At 44.8% G+C, this 25231-nt stretch overlaps 1 protein-coding gene across 4 annotated transcripts in view; it reads left to right on the top strand.

Annotated features, from left to right (window-relative positions):
• The window catches only part of APG3 (Peptide chain release factor 1), a 44986-nt gene extending 20170 nt beyond the window's left edge, over nt 1-24816 (top strand). For 2 of the 4 annotated variants that reach the window (XR_015267979.1, XR_015267984.1), the window contains 7 exons: nt 844-976; nt 12424-12481; nt 22787-22834; nt 22947-23030; nt 23135-23220; nt 24255-24338; nt 24525-24816. Coding sequence is in view for 1 of the 4 variants with exons in the window: in XM_086812924.1 (XP_086669050.1) it covers nt 844-976; nt 12424-12481; nt 22787-22834; nt 22947-23030; nt 23135-23206 (395 nt within the window). In the remaining 3 variants the exon portion in view is untranslated. Of the gene's footprint in view, nt 1-843; nt 977-12423; nt 12482-22786; nt 22835-22946; nt 23031-23134; nt 23367-24254; nt 24400-24524 lie in introns of those variants that run through there. The other 2 variants (XR_015267980.1, XM_086812924.1) reach the window with 2 other exon arrangements.
• Nucleotides 24817-25231: the final 415 nt, after the last annotated feature.

Here is a 25231-nt window from a genome sequence, read left to right as displayed (position 1 = left end):
CGGGTAAGAGTTTCTTGTGTTAGTTAAGCCTACTCTACCTCCACTGTCTTTGGCACATATTGGATGAGTTTTGACAGCCCAAATGGTACCCGTATGTGCCTAGGACATGCGCTTATGGATGGGACAGCTTTGGGGCACACACTATGAACGTGTTTTATGAAGTTTATGATGCTTTTTTTACTTGAAAGGTGCTGGTTGACATGAAAATGACCAGCAATCAGCCAACTTTGAAGCAATCAACCAACTCTGAACCCTTTATAAATGGGGTTTCAACATTCATTTAGGCATCTCTCACATGTTGGCAAGAACCTCCGCATAGAGGCCGCTTGAGGCTTCTCTAGGCAAGAACACAAGCTTCTAGAGAGTATGACCAAGCTGTGGTTCAGCAAGACATCTTTTGTATGCACAGCAGGTTAGCATGCATGAACTGGATATAGGTCTAGATCCATGAAACATTGGTAATACGAGCATGTTTTGGCAATAAACAATAGATTTGGGTTTACTTTGTTGTCTTCTGTGTGTTTGCAAGTTAAGTAGGATTATTGTTCTCTGGCACTTGTTTTGTGATGGGTAGCCCTCAACTTCAGTGTTGATATTCTTATCAATCATTTAGTCAAAGGAATGCCCAAGTTGGTAGGTTAAGCTGTATGTCACCGTGAAATTGCTGAAGTACATTAGTAGCAAAACATTTGAGGCTTATGTAGACTAACAAAAGTAATTTAATGTTGATGTACACTGGATATACTCTAGCCTAAAAGGTGTGCAGTGTTTTATTACCTCTGAAACCAAGTAAGGTTGGTTTCAATAACGAGTGACATCAGCATTAGCAAATGTGCTTTGCAGGTCAGAATGTCAACAAAGTGGAAACTGCGATTGACCTTTTCCATAAACCCAGTGGCATAAGGATTTTCTGCACTGAGGAGCGTACTCAATTGAAAAATAAGACACGGGCCTTTCAACTTCTACGTGCAAAACTGTAAGTTCTTCTTGATCCTTCCTCATTTTGTCCTGCTTGGACGAAAAATGTCCCGGCACCTAAGTTAGTTAGTGTCTTTGTGAAATGTATATTGCTACAAGAGAGGAAATTCCTTGCCTGTAGTTGTGAAAGAGATTAGTAAGGATTGGGAGGGAGAGCTGAGAGGTTTTGCACCTGGCAACTGACTTTTCATGCAATCTTTGGCAACTGATGGTGCACTTTGGGGTTTGGCCATATATTCTCAGCCTTTTCAGTCCGAGGGCCTTAGGTAGGTTTTCCGACTCAAGGAGGAGCGACAAGGAGTGAGTAGGGAGCTTGTTGTATTACTTAGAAAAATCTTTTTTTGATTCTTTTTAACAACATAGATCTGCCTCCTCACACTTGCACTTGGTAAAGTACTATGGGCATTACCAGAGTATCCACACAATACTTATTTGGGCGTCAACTTTTGACATCAGCCAGATTATGTGTTCTCAAATGCATAATACACACATCTTGTGCTTCTAACCTTGGCATCACAAAGAATTGACATGTATGATTTGAGAGCATAATACACACATCTTCTGCCTCTAACCTTGGCGTCACAAAGAATTGACATGTATGATTTGAGAGTACATTTTCTGAGGTGTTTGAACTTTTTAGGTGTCCACAGCATCTGCTGGCTGATTTTGGTCAAGTGTGCAGGAATAGGCCCCTTCAAGGTTTTAATAGCATCATTTTTTCTCTTGTTTTCTTTTTTGTTTTTTTTTTTTGGGAAAAAGATTTAGTTACCAAGAAAATACAGCCTCATTGGCTAAGTACAAACTCGTCCCCACATGTGGAGTGAGAATCAAGAGACAGAATGATGGGGAAGGATGCACTTCTCCTTCAGCAGGCCCCTCTAGGAGGAGAAGGCTATGTCATACAATGGGGGGAGGGGGAAACAACCACACAGGTGGTCTATAGTGCCAAGCGGACTCACCACCACTGTCAGTGAGAAAGGGACTGGGTAGCCAGATCCTCAAGACGGCTTCCCAACTCTTCTCCATGTGCTTGAACCACCTTGAAGCTTCCCCTACTGTCCATGGAGGATATGAATGATATCAAGCTTGATGCTCTGGATGGACTCTGTTGGCGGAGTGAGGGTGCCTTCGATGGCTTCCCTGCATCGAGCTCTCTAGATATGCTATGCGGCGCCGCAAATCTCCCATCTCTGGCAAGAACTTGGAGTCTAGTCACCAGGAGATGGAGCTGGGACTGGCACTACAGAAATATGAAGGTGAGAGACTTGAAGGGCTAGCCCCCCACCCTCCTCATATGCCATGAAGGCTATGGCCTCGGGCAATCCCAAAGACAATGACGCAGGGACTCCTTGGAATTGCCACACCTCAGACATACTGCCGCCACAGAAAGAGTGATCTTCTGGGCTTGAAAATTGTCCCACTGCCTCTTCCAGAAATCTGAGATAAACTGTGGTGAGAGGCCTTGGGAGTGCTACTGTCGTGCATTTATTGCTACTGGTATTGCTGGAGTGTCCTCAACCTCTGACATTTGGATCCTTCGGCCCAGCCATGCGGTGTATGCAAAAAAGGGGGTGCCAGTGTATGCAAAAAAGGGGGTGCCAGGAGTCGCCTCCCTATCATTTGGATCATGCCATGTATGCTTCCCCAGGATGGAGCTGGAACTGGCACTACAGAAATATGAAGGTGAGAGACTTGAAGGGCTAGTCCCCCACCCTCCTCATATGCCATGAAGGCTATGGCCCCAGGCAATCCCAAAGACAATGACGCAGGGAGTCCTCGGAATGGCCACACCTCAGACATACTGCCACCACAGAAAGAGTGATCTTCCGCGCTTGAAAATTGTCCCACTGCCTCTTCCAGAAATCTGAGATAAACTGCGGTGAGAGGCCTTGGGAGTGCTAGTGTCGTGCATTTATTGCTACTGGTATTGCTGGAGTGTCCTCAACCTCTGACATCTGGATCCTTCGGCCCAGCCATGCGGTGTATGCAAAAAAGGGGGTGCCAGGAGTTGCCTCCCTATCATTTGGATCATGCCATGTATGCTTCCCCGGGTCCCATTCCTTTAAAATCCTCCATGAGGGCTCTGCCCTCTCCAGTTTGCCATGAGGTCCAATTGAGAAGGTGAGTTAGGCGGAGGTCTCATCCTCGCCATGAACTGTGAAGGGTATACCGTATAAGGCGGAGGTCTCATCCGCGCCATGAACTGCGAAGGGTATATCATGTCTGGTGAACACTCCCAGCCTTTGCGGGGGAGGAGGATATGGGATTGGGGCCAGCCATTCTGAAGGTATGGAAGAGTCCATGTCGAGGCCGAGTCTCTTCCTACCCCGGATCCAACTGAGGCCCCTCGACTGGGCCTCTAGGGGCAGTTGTCTGAATGTAAGCCAATCTCACAATGACCTAGCGAGGCCGATGGTTGAAGCTTCACACGATACGTGCGGGCGAGCGCCAAGCATGTTACCACTAGGTAGATGGACTAGGGAGTTCTAGATCTGAGGCTGTCTGAGACACTCCTTAGAGGCAATAGGAGAGGGAGAGCTGACTGCTGGTGAAGGGCCGGCCTAAGATGATCTCAAGCACGCAAATCTCTCCTCAAATGCAGGGCTAAAGCTAGGGGCTTGTATCTCCGTGAGAATCCATCTTGTACTCAAGGGCCAAGGGCTTCCCAAAATTGGGGTGCGGGCATAGATTCTAGCCCTGAGGAAGTCCTTCAAAGGCTCATCGCCCGGAAGAAGGCCACGAACAATCAACTTGTCCAAAAGGGCACGGTTTTGAATAATTACTCTTCAAGACACCTTGGCTCAGGCAGGCCTCTCGTCGCTTCCAGCCCACAGCTTTGTATCTGTATTTCTTCCTTGGAGTCTGTGCCTCACACCATTTTGCTCCCTAGTTTTTGCAGGGGACCCTTATTTTGCAGAGAGTTGAGTACCATGGCCGATGTTTCATATGCAAGCAGATGGGACACTTCGCTAGAGCTTTTGTCCCTATCAGCAGTCCAATGGGCTGCCTCCAATTGTCCCCCCTCCCCCGCCCAGCCCTAGCTCAGGCCTTTCCTAGGGTGGTGGGTGAGACACAGGCCCCTAGGTACTAGAGCACCAGTATCCTACCTCGGTTGAGACTGGCGCACAAGAGTGGCAAACTGCCGGCCCGTTGCAGAACCGCTGGCCGACTTCCAGAGTAGAGCGATGTTGAGAGGCTGCAAGGCTGTCAGGATCGAGGCCCTTAGGTACCAGAGCACAAGTATGCTACCTCGGTTGAGACTGGCGCAGGAGAGTGGCAGACCGCCGGCCCGTGGCAGAACTGATGGCCGACTTTCAAAGTAGATCGATGCTAAGAGGCGTGCGAGGCTGGCAGGATCCAGGAGGATACGGTTGTGTGTGAGTTTTTTTGAAGCCGGTAGAGATGACAATCGCTTCCTCTCTGGTGCGGGTTCTCCCTCTTGAGTCGTCACCGCCCCCCTAATGTGCTTGGGGCAGCCAGTTGACTACAGTTTCTTCCGGTGTCTTCCCGTTGAAGGCACTAGCATGTTCGAGGAGAAGGTGGCTCCTCCCATTCACATATGTGTGGTGTTATATCACTCCAGACCGTCCACCCCATAGAGTGGCTCGGTGATCTTCTCCTTCCAAGTGAGTGTAGCACAAAGAACGCAGACTGGAGGGTGGAGTTGCACGACCTGCGTATCATTGATATATATGCTTACCCACCTTTGGCCTTTGGCTCGGATGGAGTTGGGTGGCTCGGGCCTTAGGGACCAAGAAGGGGAGATGGTGTCCTCTAGCTTGGACATGCTGTGTTTTGTGTTTCTTCACATCTCAGTGGCAGTGCCACTTCCCCCTGCCTACAGATACTTGCACTATGACAGGCGGAGTCGAGAGTATGCATACTCTACGGCTTGAACAAAGTGGCCACACATGGACGCCGGGATTCGTACCCATCTGGTGCGGCTTCGCTCGAGGACCGATAGTGATTACGCTCCATCAAAACCCACGCCCAAGACACTTCGAGAGTAGTTCAGAGAGTTCCGCTTTCCACCGCTCCTTGTTATGTGGATTGTTTCATGCAACATCCAGGGTTTGGGGGGCCCGCAGTGCTTTTAGAGGCATGGTGTCCTTAGAGAGGAGATCCATAGAGCAGCAGTTGGACCCGTTGACATTTTCAGCACCATCTTGTAGAGGGACATACCCGCTGTCACCATTTTGTCTCTTTACCAGCTTTGATCAGTGTTTTGGGGTGTAAGCCCAATGCAGCGTGCAGTGATAGATTTAACCACATGTACAAGAGATATAAATAGAGAGAGAGAAGGGGAGAGAGAGATGGGAATAGGGGTTTCACACAGTACACCACGCTGAGCGGGGAACAGGCCCCATCCCCCTCTTTAGGAATTTATTTCGAGAACAATTGATGGGTTTTTCAAAGCCAGGATCAATACAACAAATGAATACCATATCAAACACGAGTGCTGATGTCAAGGTCGGCTGAAGTCGATGTCGAGGCACAAGATATCTAATGCCGAGCTCACCACGAAGATGACCCACAAGAGTCTTACACTGGGCTAGTGCCAAAATCAAGTGTCCGAATCAAGTTTGATGCTTCCAAATATCCACAAGGTTCTTTGCTCCTAATCCGGACAGAGGTAATCCCAAGTGACACACTTCGAGGAGGTGGCAGAATGTCAACGAAGCTTTTGAGGGCGGCGGTGCTTTGAGATGGGACAGTTGGCGCTGCTGGAGTTCAGGCGGCGTCTGGAGGCAGCAACAAAGGCAGCTGCAAAAGGTGGCACAGCCAGGTTTGTCAAAGCGCACAGGAGCGGCAAGCGGAGGCGCATGCGCAGAGGGTGGCAGGTGGAGGCACAGGTGATGCTAGTCATGGTGCAGAGGCGGTGGAGCAGATAGCAGGCGGCGGAATGCGGCTCTGGGTTGGCGGCGACTATGGCGGAATCTAGCTCTGGGCGGTGGAGCACCGGCGAAGGCTGGCTCTGCGCGGCGGAGCACCGGTTGAAGAGGCGGCGATGCCGGCGGCGGCGGCTCTGCAACAATGGGGGCTGGGGCGGAGATGGGAGATTTGGGTGGCGGTTAGGGGGAGGATGATGACGTTGCTCAAGGCTACTCTTGCTCTTCATGAAGTTTAAGCTCCAAAAGTTTCTATGCTCCACCATGAGGGTACAAGCTTCTTATATACTTGATGGGGGGTCCATGCTTTTGCCTTGCCTTGCTTTTTGCTTTGCTTCTTTGCTTTTGTTTTATTTTCTTGCTTTTGCTTTGCCTCTTTACTTTTGTTTTATTAAATATTAATAAGAGCCAAAGTTCTTGATTTGTGCTTTTATAACTTCAGGGCCTTGCTTTTTGGCCCTGGAGCTGCTTTTAGCTTTTTGATCTAGTTCGATGTCGTCTTTCCAATGGTGCCCTCAGCTTTTGGTGAACGTTGTTTGACTTTTTGCTCTTGTTGTTTTTTGACCAAGACTAGTGCTTTTTCCTATGCAAACCGAAGGATCCCTGTTCCCATGTGTCCATCAACTTGTCCAAGTGTTCAGGCATGAGTTTCGTGATGTAAAAAGAGCTTGGAGGACCAAAGGGCAAGCAAGCCCACACACAGAACAGAACCAAGGTGAGAACGGGGATTTTCCACAGAAGGAAGCTAAAGCATTCACTGACAAGGATTGGCTTGAAAGATGGCTACACAACATAAGCATCGTGGGATTTTAATCATTTAAGTGACTTATATAGTTTATAAGTCAGTGTGTTCACACATCATTAAAAGCTGGCCGGACATATTATTATTTTGGGCATGTACAAGTGGAAAGGAGGCGCCTAGCTACAACTTGGGCAACAAGTTGGGAAAAAGCATAAAAAGCAGATATTTTTGGCAGCCAAGGCACTTTTGGCAAAAAGGAAAACCACAAGCTAAAAGAAGCTGGTCGACTCCCTTAAAAACAGGCAGGGGACTGTTTTTGAACATATAGGCGCATGCATCCATAGGCCGTACAGGAGCTTGTTGAGAAAAGTCGACTGCAGCAGATCTCTCTCTCTCTCTCTCTTTGTTTTGTGCGCGCAAGCGGGCTGCAGCTGATTTGTTCTCTCTCTCTCTCCAGCGCTGGCCGTACAGAGGGCTGCTGACCTTTCCGTATTGGCCATACAGAGGTGCCAAAAGCTGGCAGCAGCAGCAGTGTTTTTATCTCTTCTCTCCCGCCTTCTAATCGGCCGATGGCTAGCTATAATAACAGCCGTACAGTCAACCGTACTCACCCACACGTGTGACAGCAGCGGGTGGCTTTTCCCTCCTTCGACTTGGTAGATATCTGACGCGGTGGATGGTGGTAGGAAGCTTTAAGTAGTCGACCAGCTCTCCATGCACCAAAAAAGCATGCACGCGAGCAAAACTGTAGTTCTCCTCAATAATATTTGAAACATGTGCTTTTTAGGTCCAGGATGGTGTGCCTACAAGCTGATTGCTCAAATCTTGTGCAATGTCCGTCTTTTGGCTGCCACTTGTATTAAAATAGTCCTGCCCAGTGTGTACAACTTATAAGTTGTCCGGTCACTTATAAGTGAGTGTGGGCTTGCACCCATAATTATTAGTATGTGAAATTATAAAGGTGTAAATTGGGTTTTTAGGGACACTTACCACATGCAAAACACATGTAGACCGCCTGTCAGTCCCAAACAGGTGTGCACATACACGTCCATAGGGTGCCCAAGCATCCCCGGTCCCATGGACACCTCAAGCATTGTCGAGGAAAGCAAGACAAGTCATCCAAATATAAAATCAATGTCATGCACACACATGAGTGCAGCTAGACGGGTCCATGAGCCATACATGTACTGTCATGTCAGGCTCCATATGCCACACATGAACAATAAAAAATAGAAGCAATGAGGAATTTTGTAACAAAAGCCATGATGGCTAAGTAAGAAAGCCAAATGCTCCAAGATTGTCCAAATAATGAAATGTTTTTCTTTGTTCTGTAGTACAGCAGCCAACTAGCCTTTTTTTCCCTAAAAAGCAGGCGTAACAGGGTGTTCAGCTGCGCCTGTGCACACTTCATAGCAGCCCGCCTACAGTCCATCCAAAAAGCAAGTGATATCCAGCAGCGCGGATCTGCCAGCAGCTGTTTTCCAAAAAGCCAAAGTGTAGTGCTGCCCGCCAGCAGCCCTTTCCCAAAAAGCATGAGAGAAAAAGAGAGGCGTGTCTCCAAAAGTGGTGTAGCCTCCATAATTAGCCTAGGGGCCACCAAAGGTTATTAAACCTTTTAAACTTTAATTCTCTTTGCACCAAAGGTTATAAAACCTTTAATCTTTAATTCTCTTCACACTTTTGGGGTTGTCCACACATGGGATTATCAACATTAATTCCCTTTTCGACCCCAAGAGTTGTACCAATATGTCCATGAAGTTATTGCCCCAAATTGATGCCATTAACAAAGTCCACCATGTCCCTGTGCACACTTGCATATTGTCCAAAGAAAAACACAGGTCGTGACATGCCCCCTCCTAAAAAATAGCAAGTGTCCTTGATTGGACTCAATGGCACAGTGAGGCATCTTATGAGCAAAGACGTGCCATATGACAAAAGCAATGGCTCTCAAGTGCATCTGGGTGATGAAACAATCATCTTGTACAATGCAAACCCTAAGGCTTCTACTGACTCTACATGCATGAGTGATTCTCTCCAAGTGGGTTAAGGGACTTGACTGACTGACTGACACACTAAGGCTGAGGAATAGCTCGTGCCTGACTTATCCTGGACTGAGGATGTACAATGGGGTCACGGCGTACGACAAATATCATCCTGTTGGGTTCTAAAACTGTGCAAATGTTGCACTTCTGATGATGAGCCATCGTGTCACCATGCACTGAGTGCAGAGTGCATGTGACAATTCACCACTTGTTGAGTTTGCTACAACATTACGGTGTATACTTGTACGTGAAAGGCACCCTTTGAAATTGTTTATGGAAAAGTTGTTTTGCCTCCTATCCTATGCACAAAGAATGAAATATTTGCAGCAGATGAGTATGTTAGAGATCTCGATATTGCCTTTCACAGGTCAGGACAGCCATACAGAGATCCCAAGAAAGGCATAAAAACGCTAGAGATAAGCCTCGCAAACAATTGCAATTTAAGGGGGGTGATTGGGTTTTATTGAAATTCCAAAAAGCTCACCTCTATAAGAAGACATGCAAAGAGAAAATGTACCCCAAGCTATTTTACAAGTATTATAAACCATTTCAGATCATGGAGAAGATCAATGAGGTAGCTTTTCGATTGGTGTTACCGAATCTTTGGCGGATACATAATGCTTTTCATGTCAGTCTTTGAAACCATATGTTGGTTCTAATGCATGGAATTGGTATCGGAGGACCAACCTGAGATTGATGAATTGGAAGAAATCATGTAGCGTGAGTAGATTATCTTTCACAAAGAACGAAAAGCATCTCTTGGCAAGCTTGTTTGTAGATATTTGGTTAAATTCAAAAACTACGTAGCACTTGATGCGAAGTGGATTAATGAAGAATATTTTAAGGAGTACTCGGATCTCCTGACTTCATATATGGACGCTTTTCAGTTTGCAGACAATTGATTAGAAGCGGACGGGGCTGTCACAATCCTCGAGATAACTGTGACATGTGGAAGGATTTCCTAGAGCATGATGGATTGAGTCATACAAGAGTTGGTGACTCTAATGAGTGATTAGAGTTGGCGACTCTAAGTCAGCAAGAATAGATGGTGACTATGATTATTGAATTTATGTTTATGCACTCATGCAAGGGTTGGTGACCTTAGTGAGTGTGTAAACTCCTAAAAGAGTTGGTGACCTTAGTGAGTGTGTAAACTCATAAAAGAGTTGGTGACTGTGTTTAGTGAGTATGTGAACTTGTGGAAGGGTTGGTGACCCTAGTGAGTTAACTAGATTCATGCAAGGGCAGTTGCTCTAGTGAGTACAGTATTTGGATCCAGCATGGGTGGTGCCCATGGTCGTGACTCGTGACTGTTTTGGAGTACAAGATGGCAAGTTGGGGGATTTAATCCAAATCATCACCCACAAGCATTTGCCTGTGAAATGCACTTGCATGTGTGACTTGTTTTGTTTGCTTGGACATTGCTTGGTATTTTGCCCATGAATGTCCACGGGCATTGGGGACACCTGGACACCTCGTGGACGCGTGTGTGCACACTTGTTTGGGACTAAGGCGGTTATTTGTATGTGTTTTGCAGGTGGTAAGTGTGCACACTCAACCTTATTTAATTATTATTTCCTTTGCTGAAGTCTATGGTTGCAGGTTCATACTCGTTAAAGTTTGGGCGAACAAACTTTTAAATTATAAGAGAGTTCACATTGGGCTGGCCTTTGTTAATGAACAGGGACCAATTATGAGTGTTGGGCAGCCGGTCACTGGACCAAAAGCCCACGAGTTTGTAAAGTACACGAGTTGCTTTTCTAGGAGCATGGTGTGTTGAACAAGTTAGGGCAGCCAAAAAGAGTAAGTCGACTTCTCCTGTAGAGAGCATAGGGCTGTTGTTGGACAGCATGTAAAAGAGAATTGAGGCTGGCCGACTGCTCCTACTAGTGCCAGAGAGCTGGTCGACTTCATGAATATGTGCTGTAGGGGTCAACTATCAAAACATGTGCTGCGTGTGTACCATATAGGGCCTGCTGGCTGTTTTACGGCATCAGATGTATGAGGAGTATCATCACAACCCTCTGTATGACTAGCACGCATGCCTAGTTATGCCGGCACACACCTTGCAAAAGCATCAGCCCCAAAAAGCAGCATATACGCATATACACATCTGTTATCTTCTCCTCCTACGCAATCCACACTACTCTTAGGCATGCACAACATTAACATCACTGATCTGGAGCATGCATCCACCTAAAAGCGATAGATTTAGAGGATTACTATATCCTGCATAAACCCCAGAAAAGTGGATTGGAAAACTTATAGAATTCTTGCTCCATGCTTCAGCTTGTGCCTTTTGTTGGTTTACGGTTGCTATGATCCCAATTGTGGGGAGTTTGTCATGACCAAACCCTCTCCAAAATCCCCTAAACATCATAGAAAAGCTTCATTAGTCCAAATTAGGTTTCACAAGCTCAAGCTCACCACCCAGACCTAGTTCCAGTACATCAGATCACCTCTTAGCATAGGGGTCAAGGGTCTTATCCATACAGATTCACACCAGTCAGCCTTGGCATCCCATACTGTGAGGACCTACCCTAAGGAGCCATGGGTAGACTGTATGCCTGCCTTATCTATGGATTTGCAGGAGTGGGTTACACCCATGGTCGTGGTTCTGACTATTGTACTACATACCACTATAACCCTGGACCCACTTATCACAAAATCCTCACTTATAAAGCTTTTGCCAAGAAATACTATTCTTATGGGATTATAACTTATAAGCCTTAACCCTTATAGTTGCTTGCTTTTCCCTAATCCCTGGGCCCCCTAGCTCCTAGATTAGGTCGCCTCGCCGTAGGGTCAAGATCAGGTACACAACAGCCTTCCTATTTCCATGTCTCAATCTGGAGATTATGGGACGATACATTCAACTCACCAATGACAGTCCTTATGGCATGAGCCATATGCCTAGACATATCTGGGTTTCTTAGTGAAATTGTCCTCCTTAAATCTCAAGAAATGCTCTCTGTAGAACTAAAGCTTTGTAGGGAGCTGTGATGGGATCAGCCAAGTCCGACTTGCATGCAGCTGAATGAAATCTAGACGGATGATTTGGTTGATGATTTGGTTGATCTCTTGCTGGTAGAGATCTCTTGCTGGTAGAGATCCAAAAAGGGGGACTTCAATTTGTAGTCTAAGGGAGGAAGTCGATCTATCTAAAGATCATGTGAGGCACCATCTAGTGATGTTGAGGTTCCATGATTTGCTCTGTCCTTGTTGCACAAGCTATCGGGAGAGCTCTAGTGCCAATCTTGGGGGGCGGTCTCTGTCTAGTGTTGTATAAAGCTGAGTCTGTCAGAGGGCATCTAAGACAAGTGAAGCTGCTCCAAACTCAGAGAGTTTGATCTCGTGTGGCACCCAAGGTTTTTTCTTGATTATGCAAGAAAGCATCATCACCTCCTACCTCTCGATCCTCCTCCAATCCTCCTCCCCCAAATCTGGACCCCTAAAAGAAGCGATGTATGTTCCAATTTCACTAAGGTGCAAAGTTCCAGCTCTTAGTACTGGGTTCCTGGAGATGAGCCTGAAAGCTCTGCATCTCCAAGCGGGCCAGGGTGGTGTATCCTGTCAATACCCAGGCCTGGGAAGCTGTCCTTACGGTCAGAATAGGGCCTACAAGAACATTGTATGATAATAGGTGGCGTTTTTTTAAAAAGAATTCAAGATAAGAATCCTGTTGTGTTGTTCTCGTATTTTCTTTTTTAGGTCTCATACTTCCTTTTGAGGAGCTAATGCTGCAGTCCTCTGTTTGGGCTTTTGATATCAGCTATGAAATTAAATTGAGGGAACAACAAGAATCAACAAGCTCGAGACGAAAATCCCAGGTATTTTTGCTGCATCCAAACATTTGCTGTGATGTACGTGACTGCGTCATTTGTTTTTCAAATTCTGGCTTTTGTCATGGAATTTACATCACATTTGATCCCATTGACGAAAGAGTCTTTTCTTATTAAGGCTAGGAAAGGTTCAAAAAAATTATCATGTACTCCAATGAGTCTCATTCAAGGGACATCACATTGTTATGGGTCTAGATATATAGGTATGTGGCATGGTAAGTCATGATGCAAAGGTTGCTCTTAAGTGGCAAAATCTTTCTTGCTGTTAGATATTTTGTTTTGAGATGACTATGAAAGTGCTAGCTAGTTTTATTTGAATCTTTGTACTTAACACGAATTTAGCACATGTTTCTTCAAATGCTGTTTTCTTGTGGGATAAGGTTGTTTTCCCCAGCCCAAAACTTGACAAAACTGGGTGAGTTGTCAATTGTACTCCCAGAAAGTCATTTTGGTGCTTGAGAATAATAAAGTATCTTATGTTGGGCAATTTAGCCACATTCTGCCATGAGCAAGGCTGAAGCTCAACAACAATGATGATGAAGATGATGGGGTGAGGGGCCTCCAGGTCTCTGCCTGCTCATGACCTGCTGATGAGGAAAAGAGTGTTTCGCTGCTTGGACCATAGCGCAACTCGTTCCTCTAAATCTCTTCTAAAGTGACTTATGGGTCACTTTAGAAGAAAATTAGAGGAGCTTGGGTGGATCACAGAAGAGAAAAATCTTCATGAACAACAATCATTTTGAATTCTTATTATGATTATGGCAATGCTATAAACTCAGAAGATGCACACATTTTTTTTTCCCGGACTGGCCTTAGGCTCAAGATCCTCCCATAGTTACTATTTGCTCGTTGCCCGTAGGTGCTTCTTTGTGCCCATAGGCGATGCCGCTGATGAGGGAGTGCCTAGTGGGGGTTTGAACCCAGGACCTCCCGGTCCCAAGAGAAACATCTCACCACTTGAGCTACCTCCTCATTGGCTAGATGCACATATAATTGCATTAGAATGGGCCTTTTAAATAGGCGTGGATATGCTAGATGCCAAAGATTGTCCAGGCTCGGTTTGATAAGTAGAAAGCCCACTTTCAGCTTTCCAATTGATTGTTGATCCAACAAGTAGTCAGTGTTGTATTTATTTGGTTGAGTGGCTAAAAGCTCTAGCTATTATTGAGTGGGATGACTATGCAAAATGAACTTAGTTTTGTGATCTTTCTGTAAAGGGTAAAATCTTCGACATGCATGTCTATGATTTGAGGGAGTTGTTTCCTCCATTTTCCGACATATCCTAGCAGATTTGGTGTTTAAAGTTTGACCATGGACTCCATTAAGATCATAAAACCATAGTAATACAACCTTCAAAAGTGCTTTGCTTTTTGCCAAAACTTATGATGACATAGTTGGATCCAAAATACACAAGAGTGCTTATTTGTTATCTATATCTAACACCTGTTAGAAGAAGAGGTGGCAACATGAGTGCAAGAAATACACCTGTTAGAAGAAGAGGTGGCAACATGAGTGCAAGAAATTTAGGCTTGAACACTAAGATTTGGCCTGTTGGCACCATTGTCTAAGAAGCAAAAGGTACAAACAGAATCTTCCGAGGCAGTCATTGCAGGGCAGCTTAATAACATGTGCTTCAATTGCAATTGCATAGGTTTGTCACATACATCCTGCACTTGGATGCGGTGGATGTTACTTTACAGGAGAAGTGCAAGACCCTATGGTCGGACACCTGCCCCGTTGTGAGCGCTTCTCCAGGGGCATGTCAGCTAGTGTGCCATCATAGTTTTGTCAGGTCAGTTGTGCACGTCCTCCACATGTTAGTTGTGCTAGTCCTGCACACCGATGTAACCCTCTTGAATGTTGTATTGGTGTTTTGCTAACCTATAAGACCCATTGGTCGGGTGGATGGGTACCTTTCAGCATCAAACGTGGAGCTCTAGTGGTCAAATGTCTAGGTCGAGGGAGTCTTGGTATCTGTGAATCCATCTGAGAGATGGAAACTAACAAAAGCAAGAGGGATCATAGAGGGTCTATACAAAGGAACTCTCTCAAGAAGTAGGATCTTCAAAACTCAAATTGCACAATGATAGAGATAGATACAACCCATTGGCCAGCCAGATCAAAACTTACCTATGTTTTCACCAACCAGATTACAGAAAATTTGAAAGTTGCCATGGTTTAGAACTATGCTATATAAACCCTTTTCCTTGCGTTAGCTCCGGGAAGACTACATCTACAAGAAATGCACCAAAAAAATCCATGAGGCATCCATATCGGTTTCCATACGGCGTACGACACCATATCGTACGGAATACCATACGGTACGATGCCGCATAGACTTTTCCAAAGTTTTTTTAAATTTTTTTTTTCCAAAAAAAAAATAAATTTCGGGGGTAATGGTCTTGTTTTTGCATGTCTATGGCTGTTTGAGCTTCCTTTGTACTATGATGCTTCCCTCCTTTATAAAATACTCCATATCGCGAAATGGAAACACCTAAGTTTATAAGTATTTTTCTAAAACACCGTATTTTATCGTATGATAAGAAAAAATTTATATCATATTGTATTCTCCGGTACGGTATCGTATCCTACGAATTGTACGGTATCATACTTGACAACTATGGAGGCATCCAAGCTTAGAAAGATTCAGGAAACCCCTTGATCCACATGGACATCATCATAGGATAGCTTTAGCATGGAGGGAGGGAGGAATGAGAAGTTTGCAACAATGAATTTGCTAGAATATGCAATGTAAGACTGACGGGCTACATGCGAGTGTTAAACAGATTGATTGTGGAAGCAGGAAAGTTAAGCACACAAACACAAGGTGTCCCAATATCCTACTAGCTAATCTCTGTATTAGTTCTGAGAGTACAAACTCCATGTACGAAGCACAAACTACAGTTGAAAAGCTATCCAAAATATTGCCAAACGTAGATAACTCCTAAGTTGATGAAGAACACTGCCATTCCACTAAACACTGGTTATACATCTGTTGCTATTTGCCGTTCAACAAACGCTTAAAAGCTCCTGAAAGCAGCTCGACTGCTGGTGATGGAGGAAGAAAGATTGATCATGAAGTGAAAAGGGGGTGTGCTATGTTACGACCCTGTGTTTTTCTTTGGATAAACAAGCAGGTGGGCACAGGCACGGGATGGACAGTGTGATCGGCATCAGTTTGGATATGAAAAGGAAACCCGTATGTGGCTAGCCCAAGTGTGAAAGGGACGAAAAGGGATTTTTAGTTTATAAGGTTTTAAAACCTTTGATGATAAAACTTTATTATTTTTGGAAGTTTACGTTTTTTTTTTTGCTTTTGGCTTTTTGGAGAAAGCATGCGGAATCGCGTCTCTGGTTATAAAAGCGAAGGGTGGTGGTCGGGTGGTATGGTGTGGCGCATCACCTTGGCGATCATGTTTGCAGATTCGTGGGTGGTGTATGGCGCTTCTTCTTCTCTTTGGTTGGCTGGTCGCTGGCGCACGGCAAGTGAGGCACCACTGTAGGCAAGGCAAGGCATCGTAGGTGGGGATGCACGGCAGCAGCCAGTTGCCAAAAAGCAAGTCCAAGAAGGCCATGCCCACAGGTTTGGGAAGGCGGTGCAAGGGATGGGCGCAAAGCAGCGTAACAGCCAGGTGCTGGCGAACGTGGAAGCACGTGCGAAAGCAGTCAGGCGAAGGCCACGTGTTGGTGGCGGTTGCCTGTATGGACGCAGCCAGGTGGGCAGTTTTCTGCAGCAGCGTAGAACAGGCCGGAATCGTCATCATCACTTTCGCTCCCCCTTTCGCTTGTGCCTTCATCTACTTTGTGCTAGAGTTGCGTGAACCGGGCTTTGTGAGCTTGAGAGGCTGCTCGGCGCTCTCTGGATCTATGCTCTCGGGACTGTGACTGAGAAGGCGAGATGTGGCTAAGAGGCAGACTACAGGGTCCTTTCATGGTAAGACGCACAGAGGGCTACTGCGTGAGCCTTTATGGAGACAAAAATCTGTTTGTCTGGATTGCTACAGTGTTTGGTTCAGAAAATACTTCATGGGAAGGCTGTGATGGAAGTTGTTTTGAAAGCCGGTTTCATCTCCTAAAGAAAAGAGCAAGGGTGCTATGAAAAGTGTCTTGGCTGGCAAGTGGTAGGACTTGGATCATGGGACACAACCAAGGTAGAATTGAAAGAGAGCGAGGTCGCCATGAGTGGTGCCGGCTAGCGAGTCTTGAGCCTTGAGTGTGTACGAGGTTTTCGAACACTTAGCTTGAAGGCTTTTTGAAGACAGAGATCAAGGGTTAAGGCTTTGTGAATGGCTCTTGACGAAGAAGACATGGGGTAAGGCTTGCTAAGCACTCATGTGGAAGTCCTGGGTGAAACTATAAGGGATCCTATTGGTGGAGGATTCTACAAGTTGTACTTTGTACTCAAATTTGATCGAGTAAAGAAATACTGCAAGGGGCGCAGGCTTAGTTCCGTACGTCGTACGACTGAAATCGTACGTACTTGCTGTACGGTACGGTACCGTACGGATTCGTACGATACCGTACGATTTTTTTTTTTTGGTCGTCGTCGTCGTCGTTGTTGTTGTTGTTGCTGTTGCGTGGAGCAATTTCAGTCTTCTAGAGAGCCATTCATCGCCATTTGCAGCCTATAGGGAGCTGTTTGTCAGCGTGTGCACTTGCCATTGCCATATTAGGCAAGCGATCATATTGCCTGATGAGGAGGACGAGGCAATCTTCATGGAGCTCTATAGTGAGCTTGTGGCAGCAGATACTCGCAGCACCAGGAGTCAGCATGGACGGGGGCCCGAGCAGTTGGAGTTCATAGGCCTCCGCCTTCGGCATCGGCAAAGGGTGGCCTTCGCACATATGTGAGGCGGGGATCCTCGAGCTCCAATCCCCGCCTTCATGATGATATTCCATTGCCCCCTCATGATGATACCCCACTGCCTAGAGAGCCCTTGTTTGATAATGATGGCAACCTACTTAGCGAGAATGATCCCCAGAGTGTCTCGTCCACCTTCGAAGAGTCCTCTTCAGAGAACTCTCTTGATGGACACTCTAGTAGTGATCATGTTGATGATCATGCAGATGTTGGTGATGATGTAGACTTTTGATATGTTATAGCTCTCTAGGCATTGGGCATCTATCTCCTTCTAGCCCATCGATGATGTATTGTAGTATGTAGTATCATGTATGTACGCATGTTGGCGGTCGCCCATGCCATGAGTTTTTGGCCTATCCTTTTGTAGCAATTTTGTACTCTAATGGCATGATGACATTATGTTCATGGTTCTACTATTTTGTAACTTCTTGTCTACAATTTTTAAGTTTAGGAAGTATTTTTATAAAAAAAAACGTACTAATATCGTACCGTACCTCAAAAAATTTTAAGGTACCAATTAGTACCGTATTTTATCGTACCGTACCGTACCGTACCTTTCGTACTAACTAACCATGAAGGGGCGCCACTGCGATTTGGGGCCAATCGGTGTCCGTGTAATGTTTGCAGGAGCACTCTAGCTCCCCCTGTTTGTTTTCCTTTTCCAAGTCCTCAAAGGTGTTAAAGTGTTTTGTGTGCGAGTGTTTGTTTCACCGCCCGTCAAATTTGTGAAGGCCGGTTTCATGCTACATATAGCCCCATCGGTCACCTAGAGTGCTAGTCATCTGCTGGTCGGCCTGCTGCCAGTCTGGCTGCCCAAAATGTCTGCCACCTTTTCCACACCCGTCCAGCACCCAAATGCAGCTAAACAAGGCCCAAATCTGGTCCTGACCAGCCCAACATCATTTCTACATTCCCTTGGGCATTCTGTTTCTGATATAGGTTGCCTAAACATAGCATGGGCTCTGCTGATCCAGACACAGAATCTGGCCAATGAAGGGCCAAAAGTTAAAACATCCTTCGTTTTTCCTGAGATTTCAACAATTTGCAATACAAACGTGCAGAGCATGACCAGCACCACAAATGTTGTCTCTCGCTCGGCAAAGTTTGCATGCTAAAGGAACAAGGGAGGGAAAATTTAATTTCGCTTGGTCAGGGTTGAGTACTATCTTGACACACACTGCTTGTAAACAAAGTGAGTTGACACAACACAAAACAAGATAGCGATGCTGAAAATTGAAATGAAAGTGCAATAGGGCCAGAAAGGGATAACCCCCCATTTGTGATATCAAGTAATTTTACATACAAGCTCCATGGGAAATGCTTGCCAGATTTCTAACGACATCATGCATATGAAAAAAAATTCAAACATGTCGTGTCGTTGTAAAGGTTGAATCCACAACTTCAATCGCGAAAGACCTCACTCCCCAATCCTCTATATCTAGCCACAGGTAGTTATGCTTCTGACGCATTTATACACATTCAAGTGTGTGCTAGGCCGAGACATAAGAGACCTTAATGGCCAAGAACAAGGAGGTAGAGTAGGCTTAACTAACACAAGAAACTCCCATCTGAGAATCATTTGCCATTTACAGTCACCTTCTAGCGTAAGGCCGAAGTAACGATGAAAGAATATTGCATACCATTTTCGGATACAATAACTTTTTCTACAAATTAGGGTGTCTACTGAATTAGGCTTTTTTAAAATTAGAGTTATTGCAGAATTAAGGTTTCATCTTTGGAAAGAATTGTTTGCGACAGAATTACTCAAAACCCACGCCATGTAGAAATCCATGAAAGTGTAGAAGATAAGGTCAACCCGGGGCTAGAAACCTGTAATTTGTTCATGGACAAGCTCCACCATGTAAGAGAACCTTCAAGGAGCAAGCAAGAAATGAAATGTCATGTTAACGTCTTCAAAAGGCCATAATGAACTATAAGACAAAAGTTACAATCAAAGGCTCGATACAAGCTGTCTGTGCAACAAGAAAGATAATATAAAGAGGGGTACAAATCAATGTACAACTGTCAATGTCTTTTGGATGTCTAGAAAAAAAAGGACAAAATGAACATGAAATAAAGTATGAAAGTACTGAGCTAGTGGGGGGGTGTGATGGATGGAGCACTACTGCTAGAGGCTCAGTATGCAACCTATATGCGTAGGGTATACAAGAATGCAATGCAGATCTGTCTAGCTCCAAATAGTATCATAATGGGGGTGTAATATGTGATACATAGGCGATGGGGAGGCAAAAATGCCTCGGAGCATGATCTCCGGGTGTGAGTGTAAGTGAGCTAGCCGCTCTTGGATATGGTGCTGATGTCGAGCCCGTATCTCTGTGATCTCCCTCTGATGTAGTCTCGGAGTCTGGTAGCCTGGTGCTCTCGGTCTCCGTCTGGCTCGGAGGTCCGCAGCGCACTGAAGTGTAACCCCCTCCTGTGTCAGGATAGGCACTGGGATAGATCTCTAGAAGAAATCAGTGAGCTGGAGCTGTCGCCCACCTCTCCTTGTGGTATGAGTCCGTAGCAGTGTCTCTCTGTCTCTAGCAAGAACTGGCCAAATCTGTGCTGGTCTGCGGACTCCATGATGTGGCGGAGTGAGGGATGTCCACTGAAGATGGTGGTGTATCTCTCTCTAATGACACTATATGCTCCGAGGAGAGAGAGAGAGAGAGAGAGAGAGAGAGAGAGAGAGAGAGTCATGAGAGTGAAACTCTCGCATGGGACACCGTAACATGAGGCCAATCTCATCCGAGGTAAAGTGCCTCGTAGACCTCTGTTGGTGCCTGGCTACGATCAGCCGTATCCTCTAGTGCAGACGAGATCTCATGCTGGGTCCTTTGGGCCTTTGGATGTCTAGCTCCACTAAGCTGTAGCGCCCGATCATGTGTCACTCCTCCAGAGGCGGCCCTCAATATAGATGCTAAGGGAGTCTGGGGTTGAGCGGTGACCTGCAAAGTAATATTGAAATAGTCGGTCAAATGTCTTTGTACTGGTCCTCTGTTCATGGGTCCACTACTGCGTAGAAGCGCCTCCTTGTGCCGGCATAGCTCCAATAGCTCATTGCCCGTAGTTTATTAACAAGCTTCCACCAGTAAAGCTGTGCTATTTGGCAAGTCTAAAGGGAAAAGCACAATGGATTAGGATGGTTTTGTTGCCCCGAAAAACACTTTCAAGGTGCCTTTGTATAGAACTCGTAATTGGACATAGACCCAAGAGAATGTAGCTCATTATGTGGATTCTCTAGTCACTAATGTTCTCAATGCAAAAGCGAATCCTACTATAGATACATATACACATATATATATATATATATATATATATATATATATATATATATATATATATATATATATATATATATATATATATATATATATATATATATGTGTGTGTGTGTGTGTGTGTGTGTGTGTGTGTGTGTGTGCGTGCGCACACCTTGGTGTGAACCCCTTGGATTGGCACTCGAGGGCTGCATTTCACTTTATCCAAATGGGAGGACACATTGGCCAAAAGAGCCTTTTGTTCCATCGTGGTCGACATCATGTCAACATCATACCTTAGCAAATCATTGATTTGTGAATCCATAAGAGGAGCTAGAAGAATTGACCAATAAGAGTTGTTGTCAAGGTGGGTGGGACAATATACTAGCAATACTGGCAAAAACCCAAATAGTAACTTTTTCCAACCACAACTTGTGCACTCCTTGAGAGTAGGACTCTAACCTTACTAGACAGCTTGGTTCCCATGGCTTGTAAATTGCCTGTGGTTGTTGTACCACCTGTTAGGTGTGAATGTTCCTAGGCACCGTCTTGTGAACAACAAACTCGTCAACACTTAACTATGGACTAACAACAATGCAACATATATGCCCAAGATAACAGCGCAAAGATGGATATTGCATAGTACACCACCACTGGGGCGGCGAACAAGAGCCCTACGGGTGACAGGAGGCTAGGCCTCCTGCAGGTGATACAAGTCATGGCCTCAGTACGGGCGACATGAACCTCTCTTGCCTGTCGTACTTTGACATGAAATAGGGGAGAGCCACTTGGACGGCCAAATGGTTACAATTGCTTATTCAATGCTTAATCTCATAATACATCCATGAAGTACATAAGGGAATTTATCCTGGCTCTCTGCCACGTGCTCTTGGAGTGGGAATCACTATAACTATTTGGTCGGACCATTATGGTTGCCCGTCCAAATTTTAGATATGGACACCGTTGCACAATAGCTTGATTATACATCCTTTTGGTGTGTCGTCTTTGATCTTTGATGTAGAACATTAGTGACAATATGTTGATACCAAAAGTGGGTTGACAGGTGCTTCTCTAGCCTCAAGCTCCATATCTACTAAGAATCTCATTTGCATCAAAGGTGCAAGCTTGATGAAGTCATCCAAGATCTTTAAAATCTGTGGAATTTTGAAGAACGAAGCACCAGTTCACAAAGTTTAGGATGAGGGGATGTGTCAGTAGGGAGTAGAGGTCGGTTGGGTGGAGAAGGTTGAGCTCAAGGCTGTGGGGAAAAAGTGCATGGCTAGCGTGGGGTGGGTGGTGTTAGGAACACACGACAAAAGGGTGGAGAAGTGTATAGTATCAAGATAGCAAAAATATAAAATTGCAAGAGATTAGATTTTTACATAGTGGGGTTAATGTTTGGGCAAGTGTACAGGATACTATGGGTAATGAGTTAAGGTTTGATTGAACCCGAACAACCATGAGGACATTGAGTTTGCGTGGTTTTTAGTTCTCAAGGCTGGAGGGCTATGCTTCTACCAACTGTGCCGCTCACTTGGATCATTGCTATTCTGAGTGCCTGGGCCTCTTCTTTGTGCTCCCACATCTCCGTGTCTTCATCATAAAGTTGGTGGGCTAAGCTTATCGAGCACTTTGTTGGCCTCCTTTACTGTAGCTCACTATGAGCTGAGTGTTCTGGTATGCTATGGTTGTTGCTGCACGATTGGCCTTTTTGTCCGGTGTCCTTGGCTTTGTCTCTTTTTACCCTGAGGGTTGCCATCTCCTTGTCATGCCTTGCTCATCGTCATCAAAACTGATAGATCCAAGCTCAGTCATATTGGTTTCAATCTGCCATGCTACGTCATTTACACTAAATATGTCAGTGTTCTAGTTGGAGTGATGGTTGGGGAGGTGAGTATTTATTCCCGCCACTTCTATGGTTTGTGTTGCGTTTTCTTTGGAAGAAATATTAAGCAGTGAAAAGGGCTGTTTTCCCATGCCCAGCTGTGTTGGCGGACATGGGACCACCATCACCGTTCATGAGAAGGGTTGGTTGTATGGCTATGCTCAACAAAGTCTCTTTGTTATTCCATCATGAATAAACTTCTCTTTTTTATGAAGTTATGAAGAATTGCTATATTTCAACTTTTGGCCAAACTATATTATCATTTGTATATATTTTGTTTCTCTTAGGTGGGAACAGGGGCTAGATCAGAGAAAATTCGAACTTACAATTACAAGGTATGGTTGGGTACTAGCAAACAATCATCTGTCTTCTCATGAATTCTATCTTGTACTTTTTAGATTTAAACTTTATTTATTGTTCTGAAATTGTCTGGAATGGGGATTGTAGGACAACCGAGTAACAGATCATCGCACGAAGCAAAACTATGATCTTGCATCTTTTTTGAATGGAGACATGGAAGGAGCAGTTCAGGTGAAAAGATGCTTTAAGCATATCAACTAAAGAATTTTTTGGATTGCACCAGAGCTGGAAAAGCAGGATGTCAGTTTTTCATCTTATGTGCTTCTGTTTTGAAGGCTTGTGCTGCGCTGGAGCAGAAGGAACTGTTGGATGAGCTAGCTGCATCTGCAAGCATGTCTGCTGTTTGATCGGAGAAATTCATGTCTGATTCTGCATCTTCATCTGTGATTCCTGCCTATAAGCAATCCTCTCTCCTATTTTTTTTCGTAGATTAATTCTCACTTTTCCAGGGAAGGGTCAGACCTTCACTGCTGTATTCATGGTTAATCTAAGAACATGTTCACTTAATAGGTTGTGTTTAATGGTCAAATCGGAAGGATCAGGGGAATAAAATTTGTACCCTCTTTCCAGCCATATTTCTTAAGTCATAGATGCATCTGTTGCTATGTTCAGCTCTAATTCAGTAAAGGGGTGAATGCATTGAGGATCCAGCTATCTGCAATGGGAAGGCGGTTCCTGAGACGTGTCTTGTATGATCATGGTAGTATTGGTCTACAATTTTGTCTTTCTTGGTGCTCATTATGTAGCTACCATGGAAAGGACATCGACATGTGTCCATGGGCATAGTGTCATCTAGGTACCATTGGTGGTTGTTTCTCGCTATTCAAGAGTGGGCAGGTTGGTGGCCTGCTGCACTTTCCACATCTTCCATTGCTCAGCTTAGGTTCAGGGCATGCCTAATGCTCAGTGTAGTGTTGGGTGTCTTACTAACATTGTCTTCCCCCCTGAGAGAGTAAACTTCATGAAATCGATCGGTAAAGTTTGTTCAGGTAATTGCTGCATTCCACACTAGAGGAGATTGACCAGGTTGTTTGTAGGTAGTATGGGGAATCTCTGAGTCTGCTTGCACATAATGCGCGCGCACGAGAGAGAGAGAGAGAGAGAGAGAGAGAGAGAGAGAGAGAATAGGTAACTTCCTGTGGGTGGAGCTACGGGAAGTTTATACACTCATGGCGGCAATGTCTGGCAAATCTCTCCTTAAGAGTGCATATGCTGGGAGACGAGGGACATACTCTTTATTTTTCATACTGTGTTTTCTTGCTATAGCAATTACTATGATAGCTTGTGTCTATTCACAAGGAGACAACGCTTTAGACTTTAGTGCATGGCATTCATAGTCTACACATGCAGAGTGCTTAATTATGTGATGGGTTGGCGGGTTTTGTGAAAAAATAGGTGTCGCAAGTCAAGATAATGCCATCATCTACACAAACAAAAGGACCTTCACCTTCGTTATACAAAGCACATTTTTCTGCAACAGTAGGTTCTTGATCCTGATATGGCTATGGTTCACATGATTTTAATTGATTGGGGAACTAAAGTAAGTTACTTTCAACATAAGTATCAGCCCTTCATGAGCTCCATTGCTGTTAGTTTCACCCAAATATGCCATTTACTTTTCTAATGTTGTTTCTAAATGCTTTATATATATATATATATGGATAGGAATCTCTGGATCCTATTGGAGCTTGAAGGTGGTTGGTGGATCGAGCTGATTTGGGAGCGCCTTTTTCTTTGTTCGATCAATGCTATTCGAGTCAAAGTGGTGGTCTGGGTTTTGTTGAAATATATTTATCAAACGGCATTGGGATCATTAGTGGAGAATAAAATCTTCTGCACCATACTGTGCACAGAAATTTGATATTTTATTAGCAATTTGATGATGAATATGTCTTGTGCATAAATATGGATGTTGTAATGATGATATGAATGAGAAATGTTATTTTATTTTTTGCCATGTAATGTTTGTCTTAGAGTGAGCTAGAGGCTCATAAGGGTTCTAGAGGAAGGCTTCCTTCTCTATATATAAAAGAAAAAGACCCACAAGTTTGAATCCCTTATCATTCATGCATTAAGTGGTGGCTCTATGTCGAATGTTTCTTCTAGAGCAAGAGAGAGCATTTATTTGTTAACCCATTTTAGGTAACAGCTGTTGTGACTTATATTCTACATCAAAGAATAATGATGGACTCACCAAAAGGATGCGTAATGAAGTCACGTCCAAATCTTCAAATTGGACAAGCACTCATAATAGTTTGAGGAAAATATTATTGTAAGAGCATGTGGTAACAAGCTAGGTGTAACTGGGGTGAACGTACGTCATGCATGTATTATGATATTATGGATTATATAGGCAATATGCCACTTATGAG

Source organism: Cibotium barometz, chromosome 2 (genome assembly GCF_041138505.1).
Source record: "Cibotium barometz isolate CiBa-2024 chromosome 2, ASM4113850v1, whole genome shotgun sequence".
Lineage (NCBI taxonomy): Eukaryota > Viridiplantae > Streptophyta > Polypodiopsida > Cyatheales > Cibotiaceae > Cibotium > Cibotium barometz.
The sequence above is the reverse complement of the archived record's forward strand: the minus strand, read 5'-3'. Positions and strand labels throughout refer to the sequence as shown.